The 21,743-nt window shown below is 40.4% G+C and overlaps 2 protein-coding genes across 5 annotated transcripts; one reads left to right on the top strand and one right to left on the bottom strand.

Moving 5' to 3' along the window:
• Positions 1-49: 49 nt before the first annotated feature.
• dusp22b (dual specificity phosphatase 22b) lies at positions 50-5,652 on the bottom strand. The gene is made up of 7 exons (XM_049598418.1): positions 5,472-5,652; positions 5,040-5,073; positions 4,866-4,948; positions 4,078-4,127; positions 3,026-3,100; positions 685-856; positions 50-519 (listed from the first exon to the last, which is right to left on the bottom strand). The coding sequence occupies exons 1-7, from the start codon at positions 5,490-5,492 to the stop codon at positions 382-384; spliced, it is 573 nt and encodes a 190-aa protein (XP_049454375.1). The 5' UTR covers positions 5,493-5,652; the 3' UTR covers positions 50-381.
• Positions 5,653-11,042: 5,390 nt separating this feature from the next.
• On the top strand, positions 11,043-19,785 carry ripk1l (receptor (TNFRSF)-interacting serine-threonine kinase 1, like). 4 transcript variants are annotated; one of them, XM_049598406.1, is made up of 11 exons: positions 11,043-11,173; positions 11,505-11,670; positions 12,920-13,076; positions 13,237-13,377; positions 13,464-13,695; positions 13,829-13,978; positions 14,239-14,315; positions 14,460-14,535; positions 14,623-15,240; positions 15,357-15,500; positions 16,057-19,785. In XM_049598406.1, exons 2-11 carry the CDS (start codon positions 11,510-11,512, stop codon positions 16,344-16,346), a joined length of 2,046 nt encoding a protein of 681 aa, XP_049454363.1. In that variant the 5' UTR covers positions 11,043-11,173; positions 11,505-11,509; the 3' UTR covers positions 16,347-19,785. The 4 variants fall into 4 exon arrangements, with proteins under 4 accessions (XP_049454363.1, XP_049454364.1, XP_049454362.1 ...); XM_049598407.1 differs by having other exon boundaries at positions 11,089-11,173; positions 11,508-11,670; XM_049598405.1 differs by lacking the exon at positions 11,043-11,173 and having other exon boundaries at positions 11,202-11,670.
• The last annotated feature ends 1,958 nt before the right edge of the window (positions 19,786-21,743 follow it).

Here is a 21,743-nt window from a genome sequence, read left to right as displayed (position 1 = left end):
AGAGTGTGTTCTTATCACCTTCACATACGACAGCCCACCGACTGACAGCCTCACAGAACGCCCGACTCGTCTCCTTTTATTTCACAATTTGAAATCGTCGTGACACAGTACAAAAAAACCCCACAACATTCATAAATTAGAAAATACAACAGCACCAGAAACATCAGCTCAAACTAAAAATGAAAATGTCCTGTACATGTTGATTGTCTCTTTCAATGTTCATGTCTATGATTTTTGGAGGATCGCTCCAGCAGCGATAAACATCCTGACAGTAGTCTGCTCCAAAGCACGATAGACTTTCAGATAAGGTCCAGAGTACTGTAGCACAGTGGTGGTGTGATCCTCCAAGCTGAGCTGCAAAATATCTCATCAAAGATCTGATCAGATAGTTTCAGGTGCGGCAGTCTGTTTTTCCACCTCCGCGCCATTGACTTTAGACGTCCTGGCGAGCAAATCACGGAGCTCGGCCTCATCGTTGAAGGGGTTGTCCTTATATTCCTTCTGTAGCCATTCTCTGAACTACAGGGGAGAAAAACAACTTGTCTTTTGAAGATGACTTTACAAAATGCAAAATGGTAATAGTACATCTAGCACTCTATCTCTGTACATCTATTCAGTAATGCACTGATATATCCCACACTCTCTTGTCCTCTATCGCACCCTCCCTCAGTTCACAAGACTGACCTGCTCAGCTTGAGTAGCCTCAAACTCCTGGAGCTGGCGCTGAAAGCCCAGGTTAGGTCCAGCACAGGGCCGAACCACCCTCACTGCAGCCAGCGCCTCCTGCCAGCCCAGTCCTGTCACTGTCATGATATAAGCCACTACCAGGGTGACACTGCGGGACACACCTGCCAAACTGTAAGACGAAAGGAGTGGACAGACAGTATGATGCATGAAATAAACTGTTACATGATTGGTATTATTTTTCAACACTAGGCGAAAAGTGCTGTCCATTTGAATGGATAAAGAGTGTGTCAACATGCACATTAGCATCCTGCTTATGATCGTGTTTTGCACAAGTAATGTATATCCTGGTTTCACAAATGCAAATAAGCACTTCAGTGGCACACACAGAATTTTTCCATAGGGGGGGCCAGATGGGGCCACAGAAAATTTTAGGGTGACACAACAAAACCAAAATCCATAACTGAATTTCAGGAATTAGATTATGCTGTTGAAGCAATAGGCTTGTTGAAAACTTAGTCAAAATGCAAAGAAAAACTTTGGTTTCTTATTTTACAGTTCATATTACTAATAATCTGATGTGCAAAGATTAATATTGGCACAGCTAACATTTTCAGTTTCACACACATCCTGTTTTAATGTGTTTTGCATCTATAAATGTCAGGCGATTCATTGTTTTTTAAATAGGCTGGTGGTGCTTTTCCTTAAAAAGACAAAAATGCAGCTTTAATTTGAAGGACTAAATTAACTGTAAGAAACAAAACATTGTAAGGGAGAAGCCTCCTAAAGTTTAGGCAGACTCGCGGGTACCCATAGAACCCATTTTCATTCTTTTATCTTGAGGTGAGAGTTCAAGGGACCACTTCAAAAATGGTCATGCCAGTTGTTCCTTTGCCAAATTCTGGCCTAACTATGGAGCATTATTTAGCCCCTCTACCAACAACGTGGATGGCCTTAGGTTGCCTAGTTTCCCAAGATACCACTATCTTTGCACTAGCTTAAACCAGAATTATGGCCTCGCGGTTTTATGCATCCATGTACCTGTTAAGTTGCAGTTACAGTTTACAGCCATGTCTGTAAAAACACGGATGCTTCACACACATCTTCCACCCGACAGCACAGAAGATCTTTACGATCACAGTTTCAAGGTGGGCACCCAAGATTAGAGTCACAAATTCAGTGTCTTCCCAAATGTCTCCCCTTCTGTTCCTGAGTTGTGACATGGAATAATCGCCAGTAAAGTGTTTTTGCAGAGCGTTGTGATGTCACAGTGAAGCTGACCTTTGACCTGTTGGATTTCTATGCAATTTTTCTTTTTAGAATTAGTGTATGAATTGCTGCAGTTTGGCAAAAAAAAAAACATGTTTTGTGAGGTCACAATGACCTTGACCTTTGACCACCAAATTCTAATCATGTCATCTTTGAGTCCAAGTGCCAAATTTGGAAAAAAAAAATCCCTCAAGGTGTTCCTGAGATATTGCATTCAACGGAAATCATAATGCCTCTGGCCACGGCTATCGCTGGTACGGAGGCGGCCACCCAGCCCCACTTGGGGGTGCCACTGACGCTCTTATCCTGGGCTTTGAGAGACCTCAATATTCCATGTCAGAATCCAGGATTCTATGACATGTAAGCATTTCCTCAATGTGTAAAAACAAATTCAAAACCAAGGTACTAATGTGCATGTGAAAAAACACTGTATGAGAATAAGAGGTTGAAACCCTCTAACTGAAGATGACATAAACCAGCCTAAAGGTTGCCAGTAATAGTATCAGTAGGTGACACTCCATCCAGACTACACAGTGACAGATAGACAGAGAATGAAATACAAGAACTGTGTAGACTGAGGTGTAGAAACTGATTAAATACATACCTTACAAACTACACGTGTGAATGAAATCAACACTCTTTGCTCACTAAGCGTAGTAGAAAAACTTGTGGCAATGCGGGTCGTATAAATAGCCTGTTGTTCCCCTGTATTTCTGAGAAGACCCTCTGTCTAACCAGATATAACTTTCCCCTGTGAACACATGGTCAGCAATGTGGTCAAACTTGTTACTGTACTCTGTTTTGGGAAGTTCAAGAATAGGCATTTGCTTATCATTGAATCCCCTCTGTGCAGCAGTAACGCATGAGTGCACTTGTGCACTTGGTTGATCTCTTTTTTCTTCCCCAGCTTTACATGAACTGAACACATATAATCAACACGTCTATGATTGCATTATAAGATAGATGGAGGTAATCTATCTAGCTCGGCTACTTGAGCAGCATCTCTAATTTGTGTGCGGGAACCTTGATTCTAGCTTTGAAGTAAAGACACAACAAGCAGTCTTGCTCTCACCAGTGAACGAGGCAGCCTTCCCCTTTCAGGCGAGACTCGTGCATGAACATTATACTTTGTTTAAAGTGCTGAGTCCTGTGGAGCATAAAAGATGTTTGTTATAACAGGCCACATTAAACTGTAATGAGAAAACTGCAAAAACTGCTGTAACAGCTCTGTGGTGCTGTTTTTTTTTTTTTTTTTTTGTCCTCCCTGACTCTTTAGAGCTCCTGCATGCATCTAGTGGTGGTTTGATTGTGTGCTCGTGAGGTTTTTTTGTGCATGCTGTGTGTATGTTTTTGCACCTCACTTGTCAAACCTTTTTTTATTTCTTATCCTGGATGAATCAGGATGGGGGTGTGTTCATGTCAGGTTTGAGAGAGATGGTGTCATGTTTCGCATAACAGGTTGCGAACACCTCGCACAGTGAACCTAACAGGTATGGGGTAACCAGGGGCAGTCAGGGTGACAAGGGCATTAGTGTGTATTTATACAGTATGTGTGTGTGTGTGTGTGTGTGTGTATATATATATATATGTGTGTGCAAGTGTGTGAAGGGCGAGGGGTTGTGTATAAATAGAGGCACAGCACCAACCATAGCGTTAAAGCTGCAGAACTGAGACTTCCTTCCTGCTCAAAGACCGCCTGATATGTGAATTTGGCCATAGTGGATTTATTTGTGTGTGTGTGTGTGTGTGTGTGTGTGTGTGTGTGTGTGTGTGTCTTAGTGATGCATGCACCACTCTTGATTTTCTTGATTTTGCTTCCCCAGTTTCCCACGTCACATAAAAACAAAAGCATGTGTTTGTGCATGTCATGTCTTCATGTCAGAGAGCTGCACCCAGCCGCGTTACTGTGAGCCAGTCGGAGAATAAGTTCACAGTTTAATGTTGAGCTTGTGAGAGCATATCATTTACACGTTAGCTCGAAGAAAATGAACCTCAGACGCCCACACAGTGCAGCCTCAAATGGATGTGGTACTCTCTCTCTCTCTCTCTCTCTCTCTCTCTCTCTCTGCCTCAGCCGTTCATTGTTCTGTGCCGTGTTGCTGTGCTGCACATTTTGGTACTCACAGGTTTTGTGTGGGCAGGTCAGCTGCTGGAATGCAGAGATAGGTCATCTCCTGAGGGACAAAGCATTACCAGTTACCTGTCAGCATGCAGTCGCTTGCTCTGATGCATTTAACACAAATCAATAAACCAGCAGGTGAGGAAAACCGATGCACATCAACGCTCTCAAGGCCTCCAGTGTGCGTGTTGCAGATTGTGAACACATGCTGTCCTACTGAACGTGGAAGAATAAAGGCAATTTAGTCACACTTGTGCATGCCCTCTTTTTTAAAATGACTTGCAGCTATTAGAGAGACTTTACATATGACTCAATCACCTCGAAAAAATAATAATGAAGCGACACTGAACAGTCCCCACTGGCTGAAGCGAGAACAGCCGCCTACTCGAAAGCCCACGCAGGCACACAACTCAGCACACTGACCGACCGAACCAACTGTTGATGACTTGCATTTTGCATGAAACTCCAGCTATCACATGAGTATGAAACTCTCCTGTTTACTGTTTACTCACTCACTCACTCGGGACTGACAGCTGTTTGCTCAAGGAAGCAGCATGGCACCTCTTCCCGACCAACCTGACAGACCGGTTAATGGACTGTGCTGTGAGAGCTTGAAAATCATATGCACTGTGCTCACACACACACACACACACACACACACACACACACACACACACACACACAGGTCTCAGCCTGTCAGATCTGCTCAGCCTCATTTGCTTGATCACTCTGCTTGAAAGATTAATGAGAAATTTAAGATGCACGCTGGGGGCAAAGATGTTGAGTTTCTCACCTGGAGGATGGGAGCTGCGCTGTCATGAATGGACAGGATGTGTGTGATGTTGTTCCTGGCTAACTGCTCTCGGTCTCTTGCATCTGACATGAACAAATAACACCACAAACAAAATGAGTATGCGCTGTCATATGCAAGAAGCAAACCAAAATTATTTTTTTTAAGTACACACACCTTTGAAATTCCCCAAGTACAGGTCAGGCAGGATCTAAAAGGACAGAGATATATATGGACACGTGAAGCAGACATGGTAACAGCATCATTGATACAGTGAGATGGTGAGGCAGCTGAGGGAGCTGCAAACAGCTGACTCAAGTGACACCCTGAAATATGAAGTGATAATTAGAAAGGATAGGCTAAAATCTAAACTTGAGGTCATGTGACAAGAAAAATAACCTAAGGATTCATAGTTTGACCACTTAAGTTAATACGGTTATACTAAATTCATTAAAGACACGTCTAACTAATGAGCAGGCACAACTTTTTAAATAAACACCTCAAATACTCTGCTGAAGATGATTAATTACACTCCAACACCCAGAGGACCACTGGTATATATGTGTGCGTGAACTCAACGCTAGTCGCGTGCAACAGATGAAACCCTACCTTATTGATGCCATTCCCCATGTTGAAATGACCGCTGTGAAAAGAAACGCCACGCTGGGTTCCCTCGTTGTTCAAAAAAACGCTTATCCAGCGGCTTGACGCCTTCCCAAAGCCGCTGTAGGGGTGCAAACTGCAGCAGCTCCGCGTTTGAGCGAGCAGAGCTCTGCTTCCCAAGCTCCCCGCGTTGAATGCTGGGAGTTGTAGTTCGCTGATATAAGGAGAGCGGCGTTCAAGGAGCACACAGGTGCGGTCTAACCCAACGCTGGATTTTTAGTTATGAGTTATGATAAGAATATTAATAGCCTGCCCCAGGATCGATGACAGCTGGTACTTAATCCTTTAAATACACTGTAAAAATACAACAGGCTGTCCACATACCAGAGCTAAATTAGCCAAACCCCCCTGTGTTGATGTTATCCTATAGGAATATTATAGACTGCCATGAAGTGAGATGGAATATAAACTTATTATGGAAAAAGGGGAGTTTTCACTTAAAAACGTTTGAGATTGTGAAGAAATTACATATCTCCATGGTTATATATTAACTTCACCATGCTAAGGTTGGGCATGTTTTCAATAAATATGCCAATAACACATTTAAAGGTCATGGACACCACTCCCTTGTAAGGGGTCGACAGATATTATGAATTTTTAGGGTTATCGGTAATGGTGATTTTTTCCACCGAAATGCCGATATCCAGTTTTGTTTTCCTTAGCTGCGCTGTTTTGCCCCTGGCATGCTTCTCACTGCCTGCACGTACCACTCCAGGCTCTTAAAAGCAAACTCAAGACCTACCTTTTTAGCCTCCTTTTATTTTATTTTATTGTTTTACATTTTATTTTTTAAATTCTGTATTCATGATTATTGTGTATTTATTTTTTTTATTAATCTCCTTTTAATGGCAGCTTCCTGTACTGTTTCATTGCAAAGGTTCTCAGAATAAATACATGCTTAATTGCATTTGACTGTAGGGCTTTGTCAGTGTTTATTTTTTTAATTCTGTGTCAACTATGATTTTTACAGCAGACATATATCGGTTGTAAATATCGGCTATCGGTATCTCTGTTCCATAATAATCCGTATCATCATCGGCTCTGAAAAAAACATACTGGTCGATCCCTACTCCCTTGAACATTAAATATGCAGATTGAGAAGCAAAATAATTTTCAAAGACAATATGATTTACAGCAGCTAGTTAAGGTGCAAAATCTGGGCACATCTGTAAGTGGATAAAAGATAAAAGCAGCAGTCAGACGCACTATTAGTAAAATAAATATACGCCTAGGACGCACTAGGGCCCGTCATAATAGCGTGCACTGTGGTCCATCTTAACTACCTTACGTCACCACTGCTGACTGTGGATGGATTACTGAAAGGGCCAACTGGGGACAGGTCTGGAGTGTCACGGCCCCCTGGCCTTCACCTTGAAAATGTCACTCAAATTAACATGCACCAACCAGGAATTGACAAAAAAGACCACAGAGACAACAGACAGGGGGAAAAACAACCAACAAGACACACTTAATGACTTCAAGGACACACAAAGCCTCAAAAAGACATTAAATTACCCCCTAGAAAAGCGCAAAACGACCTCAAAGACACACAATTCAACTAAAAAGAGACACAATAACTACAAAAAGGTGCAAAACAACCAACAAGAGACACTAAACGACTACAGGGAGACACAAGACGACCAGAAAAGACACTAAATGACTACAACAAAAAGCTAAATCGCCACAGCATCTGTTGTGTCTGTGTGTTTCCACTCCTCTGTAGGAGAAGTGGTAGTGCCTCTCACACGTCTGTGTCCGGGGGCCCATTGTCTCATAATCCGCCCATGCTAATGAGTCATTGTTGAATGGTAAATCACTTTCATGCACACTGTCGGTGAATTATGAAATCGGCCAGAGGGGAAGAGACTGCAGACTTTTCATGAAGTTGTGCAGTTCCTCCTTCAGTCAAATGAAGCAATTTATTTAAAGGTCCAGTGTGTAGGATCTAGGGGCACATACTGGGAGAAATGGTTTATGTTTTTATTAGTGTTTAAACACCTGAAACTAATAGTGTGTTTTCATTACCTCAGAATGAGACGTTCAAATCTATTTACAGAGCAGGTCCTCTCCCTCAGAGGCCGTCTTGTTCTTCTACAGTAGATTAGATCAGATAAACCGAACACTGGCTCTACACAGGGCCATTTGTGTTTTTGCATTACGCGTTTTTGCATCAGCCCCCATAGTTCTCCTACACACGAGGCACATGGGAGAAGTTTCAATTCTGCAACCTCACTGCTAGATACCACTAAAACCTACATACCGGACTTTTAAGCCCCAAACCATATTTGAAAGTAACTTTTCTTCTTTGCTCCGAAATCGTGTGCTGGTACGTGGAAGGAACAAGGAACAAGGAAAGGATGCGTAAGCACCAAGAACCGCCCATTTAACACAGGATGGTGAGGATTAGTCACAGATGGCCACCCTTTCCACTATCAGGGCATCATGTGTGACTTGACGCCATTGGAAATCATTTTCCAGACGCCAACCTCACCTACGAGGACATTCCAAACACCAGAGGAGCCATTTGTCAGAACCGATTTCCAGAGAGATATGTCAGGACGGCTAGCTCCACTGAGAAGCTTCTCAAACCTCAGGGAAAGAATATAGACAATGGGGCCGTCAGTGAAAGTGGCAATCTGGACACAACTCTGCCCTGAGCAGTCTTTCAAAACAAGACAAGACAGGGTAGCTATACAGGAGAGCACTGCTGTAACATGACCCTCTCCTGGGAAAATAAACACACTGGATCATCAACCTCCCCTGAGGTAATCCAAGACCTGTGGTCCTGCAGCCTACTGCAGCACGCCATCAACTCTGGGATGGTTCTATTCGTCCATTGCCAACATCTCTTCCAGTCAAGAGCAGAACAGAAAACCAGTAAGATGAATAGGTCAGGCATTAAAATGCCAACTGACAGCACGGGAAGCTTCAGTGACAGTACAACAAAAACCTGACACTTCTGTTCTGATTATCATCATGTTAAACACATCAACAGGAAGTACTGCTACCCATTGCCCCATATTGGCTGCACATTTACACCGCAGGCGCCAGTTGGTTAAACTTCCTGGTTATCTGTTATTGTTCTATGTAGGGCAGTGTGTGACCACTAGACGTGAATAGGAGGAGAGTGTTTCACATGGTAAAATGGCTTCTTGTTCCTGAAGAACATAGAGTGAGCTGGTTATCAGTCCACTCCATGGTGATACTCTGTGTCTCCATGACAATACTCTTGTTATTCTGACCTCAATTAGTATAAAACAGCCTTTGTCTTATAGCTGGATACCTAAAATAACTTGTGTTGATAGTAATACAGTTGGTTGACTGCATGGAGATTTCATTTGTGGCTGAAAGACCCCTAATGTGCTAAAATATTTGTGAACAATCATTGCTGACTCCTAACCACCATCCGTCAAACAAATTTAATCATGGATGAAAGTAGTTTTATTCACCCATTTGTCTGTTTAAAAGTCTTTCACACTGCTAAGACATACTCAAACTGTAACAGCTGGAAAGTTTTACAGATACCCTGTGGATTACCAGCAATAAACGCGAAAAATACAAAAAGGAAAAAAAATGTTAACCAGAAACCAAGACAATACACGACAGGTAAATATGATACTACTTTGTTGTGGCTTATGTGTGCAAAAGGAGGAATTATAGTGTGGGTGTTCACAGATAGGCTGCCCAAAATGTAGGCCTACATATCATACACCGCCCACGCTGTCAGAGGCTACAATTCAGGTGGTTTCCCGCTCTAGTTTCACATAAACGCTTGTTTTTATCAATGAACTTGTTTGTTTTTTTAAATTAGGCTAAGCATGATTCCAGCTGTGCTGCTTTAATCGATAATGACGTGAAAAATATTAGTTTGCTTCCTCGGTGTTTTCCATTCTGTAAAATCTTACATTACTGGTGCCCAACCTGAAGGGTCCTGACCCTTCCACTAGGGGTCGCCAAAGCTTCATGGGGGTGTGAGGCCTTTTTGATTGCAAGGGGTGTAAGAAAACTACAATAAATAAACAGTGGGCTAAAATCTCAGAATTACATAGCTTTCTGTGAAGAATACTAAATGAATGTTATTTTTTAAGTTCAGATTATTATTCAAGATATAAACTTAAATTAAATTGCACAGGATATAGGCACGGTGGAGACCTGAATACAAACTTTATCTTTTATTTTGGAAATAAGTCTTGTTTTACTTTCAGTGCTAAAAAAAAAAAAAAAACTTGTGGAAGCTACTTTTCTGTCTGTGGCTGATTGCAGTGAAATACTGTATGTGCATACAAATGCAAAGTCACTTACTCATCACTGCATTCTTTATGATTTGGTGAGCTGGACATCATTGACCACTCGCAGACTACAGCACTGGTATATTTTTGTCTATAAGGCAATATGGGACAAACTTCCGGCCTACCTCTGCACCCTTCTGAGTGTCAGCTCTGCTAGTTACCAGCTACGCTCCTCCAAGTGGTTGCTTTTTAAAGTACCCAGGGTTTTAACAGATCTGGGGAGAACTGCATTCTCTAGATCAATCTTCAAATAGATCTAAAAGTAGAAATATTTAATATCCATTGATGAATTTAAGGGGATCATAAAGTTCATATGTTGTATTTGCTGCATTTTAAATGTGTTTTGACTGGCTGCTACCTCAGCCAGGTCTCTCTTGTAAAAGCGATTTTTAATCTCAATGGGACTTCCTGGTTAAATAAAGGTTATGTGAAATTACTTCCTGCTAGAGCTAGAACAATGGCCACGTGTCAGGGAAAAGAAAACAAACAACCAAAAAACCTATCTGTACTGTATGTATCATTGGTTAAAAAGAAAATAATAGTTATAATAACCATATAAAAACTTACTAAAAATATCAGGAAAAGTCATCTCTGATGTAGGCCTGATATTCACAGACAATAATCTGCTCAAAATCCATCCAAATCACTCTTTTTATGTTAACTTCCTGCAGTTATTGCACTTTCTTTTGGGTTAATTGCACAGTTTATTAACTATTCTGTACTTTTTTTGCCATGCATTGAATATAGCCCACTGAAATAATGAAATATCCATGACAATATGTCACTTCAGTGAGTCAGGGGTCATCATTTTCCTCCATTTTCCTCAATGATAGCAAAGGGATCCCTTAAGGAAAAAGGTTGTACCTCTGTCTTAGGGGGTATATGCTGTCTAATTATACCTGATAATTGTCTGAAGGTGCAGACAAGCAGAATAGTTAACCAGTATCACCATTAAACTTCAAATTAAAAGGCAACAGCCCTATCAGATAATGCAAGTTCTTCAGGCTGCGATAATTGATTTCACCAGTAGGTGGCGACAATGCCACACGGCAAGATTTACAATAGTACTTTCTCATAGTGATTCTATATCTCAGAAACCCATTCAAACGTCACAATATTAAACAGAAAACAGCTTGATATCATATCATTTATTTGTATTAATTATTGAATGTGTTTTCAGACATTTTAAGCCACTAAAATCTGAGCTCGCGAGCTGTCCTGATCTGTTATCGACTCGTGAGGCTGTTTGTAGTTTTCATGTCGCCTGTTAGCTTTCGCTTTGAACAAGAACGTCGAGGAAATCCCGGAACTACAATCAAAGAACCGCTGCGTTACTTGGATTGTTAAGCACTTTTACAGGTAAGCGAAACATTTCACTGCAGTTTGCTTATATTAGTAGCTTATTAGGTGTTTAATGTTGTTCGTCGGGTGAAGAGTTTGGTCTACGTCATGACGGCTAAGTTTGTCAAGTTGCCGAAACTTTGGGCTACGTCAGGAGTTAGCTTAACTGTTGTATATTCAGCCTGTCAGTGTTTTGAACGTCACGGGTGGTCGAGTCGCCGCTCCGGTGTTTCTATCCGTGTCCTCCGCATTTTAACATTTGCTGTATAAAACTTCAGCTACTTTGTCATGAGTTTTTCGAGCTGTCGTGTGTCTTGTCCAGCTGCTTCACTGTGACTTCTAACCAAAGCAGGGATGGCCACCGCGCCACAGCCTTCACTTCACATGAGATCCGCTGATCTCATCAAAAAGGAGGCCCTGGACTACGGAGGCTTTGGGGAAGTGTACCTGTGCTACCATGCCACCCTCGGCCAGGTGGTGTTGAAGACCATGTATACAGGCCATATTCGCAACGAGTGAGTTCTGTGTTCATCTGTGTGCGGGGGCTGCTGGGTATTCCCCCTTTGCTGTAACTTGAATCATGTGCCCAGACAGACTCTCCACAGCCCAGTGAGGCTGAGCTGTGTTTATGTTACATTATTATATCATATTTCATTATATTGTATTGCTTAATGAATGTTACATGTGTAAAATAACCTGTAAGCATAGTCTGGCAGTATAGGAATGTGTGTCCATCCATCCAGTGTGCAAAAACTCTGATTTCTATAGCTTCCTTTCAACATAAGATGTGAGGTTATCTAAAATGCGGATGTAGGTCCAACATCCGTTTCTCTGTCCATGCACTTTCATACACATAAACCACTTCCCCTTAAAACTTAATTCATATTTTTACTGCCACTTTATGGGATTTTTATAAGTGATTTATTTCCGATATGCCCTGCAAGGGATGCACCAATTCATCTCTATCTCATAATACTGAAACTCAGGCGTGTCTAGTTGACCAGTATTGAGTATTGATGTAATACAAGTGCTCTTTTGCTCAAATTTAAAATCTTTGCTTCACAGTGTGGAACTCATTTGAATCGCTTTTCATGTAAGATAACATTTGTGCTTGGATTTCTATGACACAGCTTGTAATTCATAACAGAAACGCCAAATTTTATGATGACGAAGACACTGTAGCTGCGTTCTGACTTGCATTTTTTTCTGTTTACTTTTAGTAGGTACTGCAGCTGCTCTTATAAAATACATACTGTTGCATGCAGTATGCACACATGCAGGACATACTGTGTGTTGCAGTGGTTCCCAACCAGTCCAGACATGGGGTCCAGATTTCTCCTTAGTCATTAGTTCAGGGTCCACACAGCTCAGTATATTAAGTGTCATACTTGTGTTTGGACATAATGAGCTAGTCTGCTGTCTCTGCTAAGTAATTGTCCATTATTTACTCGCTCTACAGCAGGAAACGACACTTCAGAATAAAGACTCCGTGCCAGGCATTTATCATACTTCAGAATAAAGTGTGTTTTTTCAAAGTTGACACATTTGCAAGTCGATTGCGGCCCACTCAGAATGCACCTGTGACCCACTTTTAGACTGTGACCCACTATTTGGGAACCACTGGTGTCTGATAACTGTTCCACCTAAAAAAAAAAGTAGTATCACATTGGTACACCTCTATGTCCTGCCCCTAAGCCCACTATGAGAGTCGACGCCACCTGTCTGGCAAATATCCGCTTCTTATTTTTTTACTTTACGTTCCAGGGAGAATAAAAGGTCTCTGCTGGAGGAGGGGAACATCATGGCGAGCCTGAACCATGAGCGGGTGGTCAAGTTGCTGGGTGTGATCATGGAGGATAGAGACTGCTCACTGGTCATGGAGCTCCTCCCCAGAGGCAACCTGTCGGTCATGCTGGAGACGGTCAGCAGGTTTAATATCTGTTGTCACATTGAAAAGGGAAATGTTCAGATTTAATGTCTGTAACTTCAGTAGCTCCACTAGATTCCATCCACAGTTTGCAGCCTTAAATATGTTGTGGTATTTTTGTATGAATGGAAAGATTAATAGTCTAAATTCTTAGCAGGTTTCTGTGCCAGTATCCATCAAGGGCAGAATCATCGTAGAGGTTTTGGAAGGGATGGTGTACCTCACAGAGAGACGTGTCATACACAAGGATATCAAGCCAGAAAACATTTTAGTGGACAAGGATTTTCACATCAAGGTATATTACATACTAAGGCCCATGACAGATTTGACTGTGCAGTCATGGTAATCTCAGTGATTTCTTTTTACCTCTGTGTTTTCTAGATCGCAGACCTTGGCCTGGCCACCTGTCAGACATGGAGCAAACTCACAAAGGAGGAGTCTCGCAGGAGGAGTCGTATGGGGCGATCGGCAGGGGTGAGATGTGCAGGCACTCTGAGCTACATGGCCCCCGAGCACCTGGAGAGTATACATACGGTCTCTACTGAGAAGTCTGACGTCTACAGCTTTGCAATTGTGGTTTGGGTCATCCTCACAGGGGAAGAGCCATACGCAAGTGAGTTGGGATTAAACATGTTTTAAGTCCTTATAATAAGGCACATTTTAGTTTACCATTTTAACAGGCTTTAATTCCTAACTGCATAATTTAATCCTGGTGCAGATCACTAAATTGTCTTTTCTATGTCTAGATGCAAGGAGTGAAGAACAAATCAGCCAGTGTGTCCGAAGTGGTCAGCGGCCAGCAGAGGACCTTATTCCAGACAACACGCCAGCGGAGATAATTCAGCTGATGAAGAGGTGCTGGGATCAAAATCCAGTACAACGGCCAACATTTAAAGGTGTGCTTTGTGTGTGTGTGTGTGTGTGTGTGTGTGTGTGTGTGTGTTTAAAATATTAAAGCAAACGCTCTAATGTGGATCAGTGGAATATGTCTTTTTTTTAATAGAATTCAAGCCTTAACTTTATAAGTAACAAACAAATAAATGGATTGTACTATTTTATTTAATACCTATTTGTTACTCAGCAGCTAATATGCACCTTTAAGATGAATATTATGATATTCTCCTCATCCTCTCCCGACCTTTTTCTTTCCTTGCAGAGGGCTACGACTTCTTCCTTCCTTTCTACACAGAAAAACTTGAGCCACATGTAGAGGAAGATTTACTTGAGCTGAGGGTAATATATTTTCGTTGGCGTCTGATGATGTGTAACCTCGTCTTATGCACAGTGAAGACTCTAGAAATGAAGTTAAAATAAAGCCAGATAAAAAATTAATTGTGGATATTTGATATAATGATTCTTTGTGTGATTTTTACGCAGAAATTATATGAAGGCCCGGAGGAACTTGTTGAGAAGATGAAATCTTTATCAGTGACCCAGGATTGTTTTTTGGCAGGTGAGAACTGTTGGTATTCTTGATGGCTTGAATATACTGTACTGTAAGAGTGGCTTTATTGCTTGTACTTCTCTCCTTACCTTGCAGATTCCCCAGCTCCTTTGGTGAGCTCAGACAGAAGTGTACCTGTGCCAGTTGAAGCCAGTATTGAGGACTTGCATGACATCCACTTTGAGCCAGAGCCAGTGGAGTCTATTCAGTCAGACGCAAAGGCGGTCCCTTCAGCTTTGGAGGAGAAACTAGGTCGGGAGCTTCAGTATCACAAATATGGTAGCTATAACAGTGAGAACCAGGCTGAAGCTGCCAATGGTTACCATCGCAGCAACTCAAATCCATTCCTGCAAAACCACTTCAGCTCATCAGATCACGCTATCAGACAACCAGAACAAGACAGACCCTCTTATGGCTCCTCTGTCCACTCCTGGACAAAAGCTGAGCCGGTGCAGCCTTCCAGCCAGGAAGAGGCTTGGTATCGCCCTACTGCTGGTCTCTATGATTCCATGAACACCTCTATACCTTATCCATCCCACCTTCCAATGTCTACCAGCTCCCCTTCTCTATCTCAATTAAACCAGCAACATCCACATTCCCACTATGACCGTCAGCAGTCCTGGCCAGCTTTCCCAGTGTCTGATACATCTGCTCCTGACATCAGTTCTGGGCGTCTCCTGGCTCCCTCCAAATGCTGCTCATCACAAGATCCAGGTACACAAAAACATGTAGATCTAGATGCCAGAGGTGTTCGCAGCTGCTTCTGTCACTTTTGACCAACAGGTATGGGAGAGACTGTGTTTATGTGTGTTTGCTTTGTGCTTGTCTAGCATCTCTTTACATTCACAACGCCAGCGGGATCCAGATTGGGAGCCACAACGCGATGAGTATCAGAGGTTGCGATTCCAGTAGTTTTTCATCTGTACCTTTTGGCCCAGTTAACTCTCCCATCAAAGAAGGCATACTGAAATACGGTAAAGTACAACAACATTTCTGTCGTGGAACAGATAGTTGATCTCTGGATACTTTTTGCTCCTCAGTTTGTCAACATGATTGCCAGCTTACAGTTATTTTCACCCTCGATTAATCTGCAAATCATTTCTGCAATTCATTGTTTTTGTCACAAAACGTCAGAAAATAGCTAAAATGATTCTTTTTATATGTGATGACAGTCCAAAACATAAAGGAATCCAGTTTGCAATTATTTACAGCAAAGAAAAAAATCAAATCCTCAAGTTAGAGAAGCTGAAATCAGAGTAAAGAAAAATGACAAAAAATAAATAAAGAATTTCCAAGATAGTTGCAAATAATTTTTTGTCCATCAGCTTATCAGTTAATCAACAAATTGTTACCACTCTGGATGTTATTTTTAAGTGATAACACATTGTAAGATAAAGTAGATAATGCAGTATGCAATAATAGTCATGGCAACAGTATTTTGTGGTTCAGCTGTTTGTTAAACTTGAAACAATTCCTCATTGAAGTTGAATAAATAGTTGCTCTAATACAAGTGTCTTCTGTGTGGTTTAGAGGACCACGCTGTGACCGAGGAGCACTTGGATCTGCTGAGGGACAACATCGGAGCCAAATGGAAGCGCTGTGCGCGGCGACTAGGTCTGACCACTGTGGAAATAGAGACCATTGAACACGACTGTTTCCGCGACGGCCTGCCGGAGATGGTTCACCAGATGCTGGATCGTTGGAAAATGAAGGAGGGAAGCATCGGCTGCACAATCGGGAAGCTTTGCCGTGCTCTGGACGGCACCATAAAGGTAGATGTCATCCAGAAAATACTGAACGCCTGCGGTTCTTCTTCCTAGATCTGATCGACTTTCTACCTCATTCCCTCTAAATGACTTTCTGCCTGTGGATGGTCAGGTTAGAGGCTCCCGTTCAACCCTAACATATTAACGTTGGTTCATGTGCCACTGGTTTGAAATATCATCTCTGTCTTCCCTGATTATAGTACAAGTGAGCAGAATGTTGTTTGTGTTGCTCAGAGCGTTGAAAATAGCATACAGGAAACTCAGCTCAAGAAAAAGATCTTTGTTATTCATAATAACCAAATAGCTCTCCGCCAGCCGTTGTCATAGAGAAAGTGTCTGTGGTGTCTTACTGGACACAACCTGTAATTCAGTCATTTCCCTAAAATGATCACCAGGACTTGACTTTTATTGTGACAGTGTTAAAGCTCTAGGTGTATTTTTAAATGACCTTTTCTATCTTTCCGAGAAAATTAGGAGTTCAGGTTCTCCCAATGGAATTTTGAAATCATTGTTTATTTTGTAATTTACCATAAAGTAATGATGGCCTAAATAATTGTCTTTCTTATTCAAGTGCCAGATGATAGGTTGTAGTTGGCAGAGGTGTGGACCAGAGTCACAGGACTTGGACTGGAGTAAAAAATTTGATGACTTATTACTCGACTTGCAACTTGACTTGAATTTTAAAGCCAATGACTCGTGACTTCTAACTTGAAAATATTCGATACCTCCTCCAAAGACCAAAGATTAACAAGTATGTTATTCAAAAAGTGTGCCATGAATCAATAATCATCCCTTCATTTCCAGAACCGGCTAACATTAATGCTATTCCTTCCAAGCATGTCACCACTTAATTCCACAGATCCACCTTGTTTGAACCAGTCTGACAGCATCAGTTCAAGTTGCAGAAGAGAACCATGAAGAACTAACATTAGGTTACTGAGTGTCAGTCAGAAAAAGTAATACCAAAGATGTTTTTGTTTGTGTACAAAAACTACACTGTGGTCAACAAAAACCAGATGGCCTTTTGGAAAACATGCGGGTCATTAATTGCACATGCAGTCTTCCAACAAACTTGTTTTATGAAATAAATACAAAAATCAGAAGGCATTCATGGCTCTCTAAAGTTTAATATATTATTGCTCTGTTGTTGACTTGGCACTTGACTTGGGACTTGAGTGCAAAGACTTAAGACTTGACTTGTGACTTGTAAAACAATGGGCCTCATGCAGCAACAGCCTCCTAAATTTGTCTTATATTTTCTCTTAATTTTCTGTTAAGAAGAAAAAGAAAAGAGAAATCAACTCCAAATACACAAACTGTTCTTAACCATCCAAATCTGCTCTTACCCATGTGAGCTGCATCATGAATCCCAGTTGATAATAAGTAACTTGTTTGCATAGCTAACAACCCCTCAGCACTGTTTGCAGTGTGCAAATACTCTGGCACATGAACCAGAGAATTCACGTTCTGTTGAATAAACTTAAAGTGTTTTAGTGTAATAGTGTTTTCAAAGTTTAACAGCTATGGCTAAGCATTCATGATGCTGTAAATGCCGTGTCTGCAACAGTGGTGGAGTAGTTATTTAGATCCTAAAGTACTAATAACATATAAAAATACTCTGTTACTAGTAAAGGTCCTGCATTGAAGATGTTACTTCAGTAAAAATATGTAAAGTACAATCAGGAAAATGTATTAAAGTTAAGTAGAAGTATTTAATGCAGAAAAAAAAGTATTCATCAAAATATTTAAATGAATTAAAAGGAAAAGCAGCAAGTCATCCTATTTGAGAAGCTGAAAGCCTGAAATGTTTTTGCATAAAATGTAATTTAAACAGTTATCCAATTAATTTTCTAATCAATTTCCTAGTCATTTCAGCTGCACTTTATTTTCATATTTTCGGTTTGTGTGTAAAAATCTTACTTTGTAAAGTAACTAGTTACTGAAATTATTAAATAATTACAGTGGAAAAAATTACAATTATTCTGTAGTAGAAAATAGGAGGTTACATTAGAATAAATTACTCATCTAAGGCCTCAAATTTGTACTTAAGTACAGTACTTGAGTAAATTTACTTACATTACATTAAACTACTGGTCAGCAGAGCGACACACAGTAACTTAAATTACAGTATTGGGATCAATGGACCAAGTGTAGTAGTATTTCTTTAGCCCACACATTTAATAATTCAGTCATTTAAAATTACTCTAAAACATAATCTCAGTTTAATTATAATATATTTATATATATTTTGATGTTCTCAAATTTAAAACTTATTTTTCCTGGCTTTGGACAAAAGTATGTGGACGGTGAAAACCAGACTTATACAAACAAAATAGGAGAAAATGTGTTAGTCGGTTGTTGCATGAGGCCCAGTGACTTGGTCCCACCTCTGGTGCCTCTTGGCATGTAGCAAGTCAAAGCGAGAGTTTTTTTAAAGATTTATTACAAAAGTAATATTTTTACTATAAAGTCAAGTTTTTTTTGTTTGTTTTCAGAAATGTTTCTTAATGTGATAGCCAATATGTTTGTAGACAGTTAGTGTAGCTTTAACTGAATAATGAACTCATATTCAGGGACAATCAGATTGTGTGTGTGGTAAACATTTATGCCAGCCCAACACAAACATCATGACTTTAATCACAGGACAGATAAAGTGGAAAAATGTCAACAGAAGGACAGAAACCTTAGTGCAGTATTCCACTAATCCATGTGTATAATTTCTGTTACCCATGTGTCCAGTAGGGAGCAGTAGACAGTATACTATTAAGTAAGTTCCCTTTTTATTCTCAGACCTGCTGTAGATGATGTGCTGTCAATTCAGTGTAGGTGCATGAATTACTACTAGGCTGCTTGTTTGAGTGGTCAGTGTGTGGATTTACTGTAATGATAATAATGCAACAATATCAGATTATCTGTAAACTGACGAACTACTGTGCTGCACTATATCACAACTGTACCAAGCATTATGATGATTACAAAATACTTTTCTCAGCATTTTAAGATTAGATTGTCTCTGGGATTATCTGATGTTGTGTTCTGTTTCATTACAAAATTTATTGTATCTTTTCTACTTGGTCTCGACTGCTGCGATGTTCCTCTCACTACACAATAGTAGACTGACATGTAGCACAAAAAAACGTCACCACCCTGTTTTCACTCTACAGTTCCACAAGCCTTTCACAAACCTGGATGTATTTTAAAGCCATTTTCATATTTTGAATAAACTGTGTACATATGTTTCTACAATTCCAATGTAAATGTTATTTTCGTGCATTTCATATCTTCTGCAACTAGTCAATGCATATCAATATAAAACATCTAAACTGTCGTCACTTTCAAACGTCTAAGATTCAACATTAACTGTATCGGAATATATCCCAATTCCATCCTAGATTTTTAAAAAAAAAAATTCAAACAAATTTTGAATAACCAAGAAAACAGAAAATATAACAACTGAACTTGGAAAATCATTTTAATGACCTAATGAATTTGTAATTTTGGCGGAGGCATTCAAAAGTTGCGCTGTGATTGAATGTATAATTTATTGTTAGTATAAAACAGTTAAGTATGTTCATAATTTTAAGACGACATACTACGACAATACAGTATACAATTAGATAGCAGTATGGGGTTACACTGACTGTCACATCCCGCAAAATCACATTACCCTGCAGAGCAACTGGAACAAGCAACCACATCCACCATTGACGACCCAATAAAAACACCAGATCTGAATCTGCCTCGCAGTAGGACTGAATATAATGAGTATTTTTCTGACCTAAACTAGACTATAATACACTAAAACCCCAAATTAGACTCTATAAAGCTCTGCATATAATAGCTAAGTCTGAATTTGCTGTTCATGACAGTGTATATTGTGGATCGTTCTTCCTGAGCATCAGAGTTTCAACAGCAGTGTGTTTGTCCAAATCATCCGCTTTAACTCCCCGGAATAAACCTGACAGGAAGACTAATTTCCCTTTTACTGTTTGAGATCATATTGCTATGGACCTTTTAATACGTTACAGATGTGCTGATAGTGTGCACTGCTGCTATTTTTCACCTGGTGAGTTGAATAATCTCTTCACTACACACAAGAAAATTAATCCGTCTATGCCACTGATGATTATTGATAAGGTCCTGGGATACAAACGTGAACACGCTTTCCAGTTTTGTAACAGGTATTACATCCGTTTTCTATCAGATCTAGGGATGCTGTTAAAATGGTACCCTGTTGACCGATAGATAAAATCTAATTAAGTACTTCTGTTTATCAAAAGCAGCACGCCTTGCAACCAACGACAACATGAGAAGTAATTAAGAGACTGGTAAAACCACAAAACTGTAATTAGAATAGATGAAAGAGCGGCAGGCCCGTGATGTACGCTGATATGATGGTAGCAATTCTGTGAGCGGCTGAGAAACCGAAACAACAGTTTGAGCTGTCAAAGATTTGGTCCTGAGTGATTACCTAAATCCCATTCCAATCATGTTTAGTTTACACAGTGGATTTACACACAACAACAGTTACAGACAACACCTCTTTCTCCACTGATGAATGTATGTACAGCTGCATATTTGGATTGTTTTGGTTTCTTTGATGTGTCTGTCTTCCCATTCCATCTATTGAAGTGACATACATATACAGAAATAAGTAGAAATATTTAATTTTCACAGCACACATAAAGAATTGTTTCAGTCTAAGTTCCCACAATACGGATAGACAATATTGTGCAGTGCCGTAACCATGGTATTATGTAGCAGCATTGTGCTCCACACAGTGTGTACATAGATAATTGATAAAGCACCATAAACTATATACCTGCAGTTGTCAAGTGTAAACAATACTGGCATAGTAAAGGAAGTGTTGACAGCTTTTTGAGATGAGATGGCTTCTCAGTTCCCATGTAGACATACTGGTATGTGGCTGTAATGATTGACCAGAAGAGTCTGTTAAGTCCTGACCACGGAAGTCACCAAACACTTGTTTTGACCCCTTTCACAACAAAGCCACGAGCCAGGATAAACATGTATAAAGGTGATACTCAAGATACCACAATGTAGTAACTACACGAATACTTTAACTATATAAATATTAGTCAATAATTGGTAATCATCGGTGGCCGTCACTCCCACTGTACCCAGCTAATTCCCTGATTCCCTGAGGCTTAACCCAGGTTTTACTTTGATAACGCTAGCAGCAAATAAGTCACTTAGACTTAAAACTAATTTCAAGCATTTAATGAAACACAGCACTTGTCTAAAACGTGTTGAAAAGTGCATAATGTCGACTTTAATTTAAGAGTAGGATCTTTAGTTAAAATACTATATACATTTATCATGTTAGCAGCTTACCATGAGTGATGAGATCCTACATGAACTCACTCCTACATTTCTGCCAACAGTTAGAATAGTTGTGCTCCCCTGACTAATTTTGAAATAGGTGGGGCT

This window comes from Epinephelus fuscoguttatus, linkage group LG15, assembly GCF_011397635.1.
Source record: "Epinephelus fuscoguttatus linkage group LG15, E.fuscoguttatus.final_Chr_v1".
NCBI lineage: Eukaryota > Metazoa > Chordata > Actinopteri > Perciformes > Serranidae > Epinephelus > Epinephelus fuscoguttatus.
The sequence above is the reverse complement of the archived record's forward strand: the minus strand, read 5'-3'. Positions and strand labels throughout refer to the sequence as shown.

What these genes read in the sequence shown, in the direction of transcription:
- dusp22b (XM_049598418.1), bottom strand. Translation starts at nt 5,492, where the DNA reads ATGGGGAATGGCATCAATAAG. An exon ending in GCGCAGCTCCCATCCTCCAG is followed by an intron (nt 4,128 to 4,865) that starts GTGAGAAACTCA and finishes TTTGTCCCTCAG; the next exon opens with GAGATGACCTATCTCTGCAT. An exon ending in GAAGGCTGCCTCGTTCACTG is followed by an intron (nt 857 to 3,025) that starts GTGAGAGCAAGA and finishes TTCGTCTTACAG; the next exon opens with TTTGGCAGGTGTGTCCCGCA.
- ripk1l (XM_049598406.1), top strand. Translation starts at nt 11,510, where the DNA reads ATGGCCACCGCGCCACAGCCTTCACTTCACATGAGATCCGCTGATCTC. An exon ending in AGGGGAAGAGCCATACGCAA is followed by an intron (nt 13,696 to 13,828) that starts GTGAGTTGGGAT and finishes TTCTATGTCTAG; the next exon opens with ATGCAAGGAGTGAAGAACAA. An exon ending in AGAAGGCATACTGAAATACG is followed by an intron (nt 15,501 to 16,056) that starts GTAAAGTACAAC and finishes TGTGTGGTTTAG; the next exon opens with AGGACCACGCTGTGACCGAG.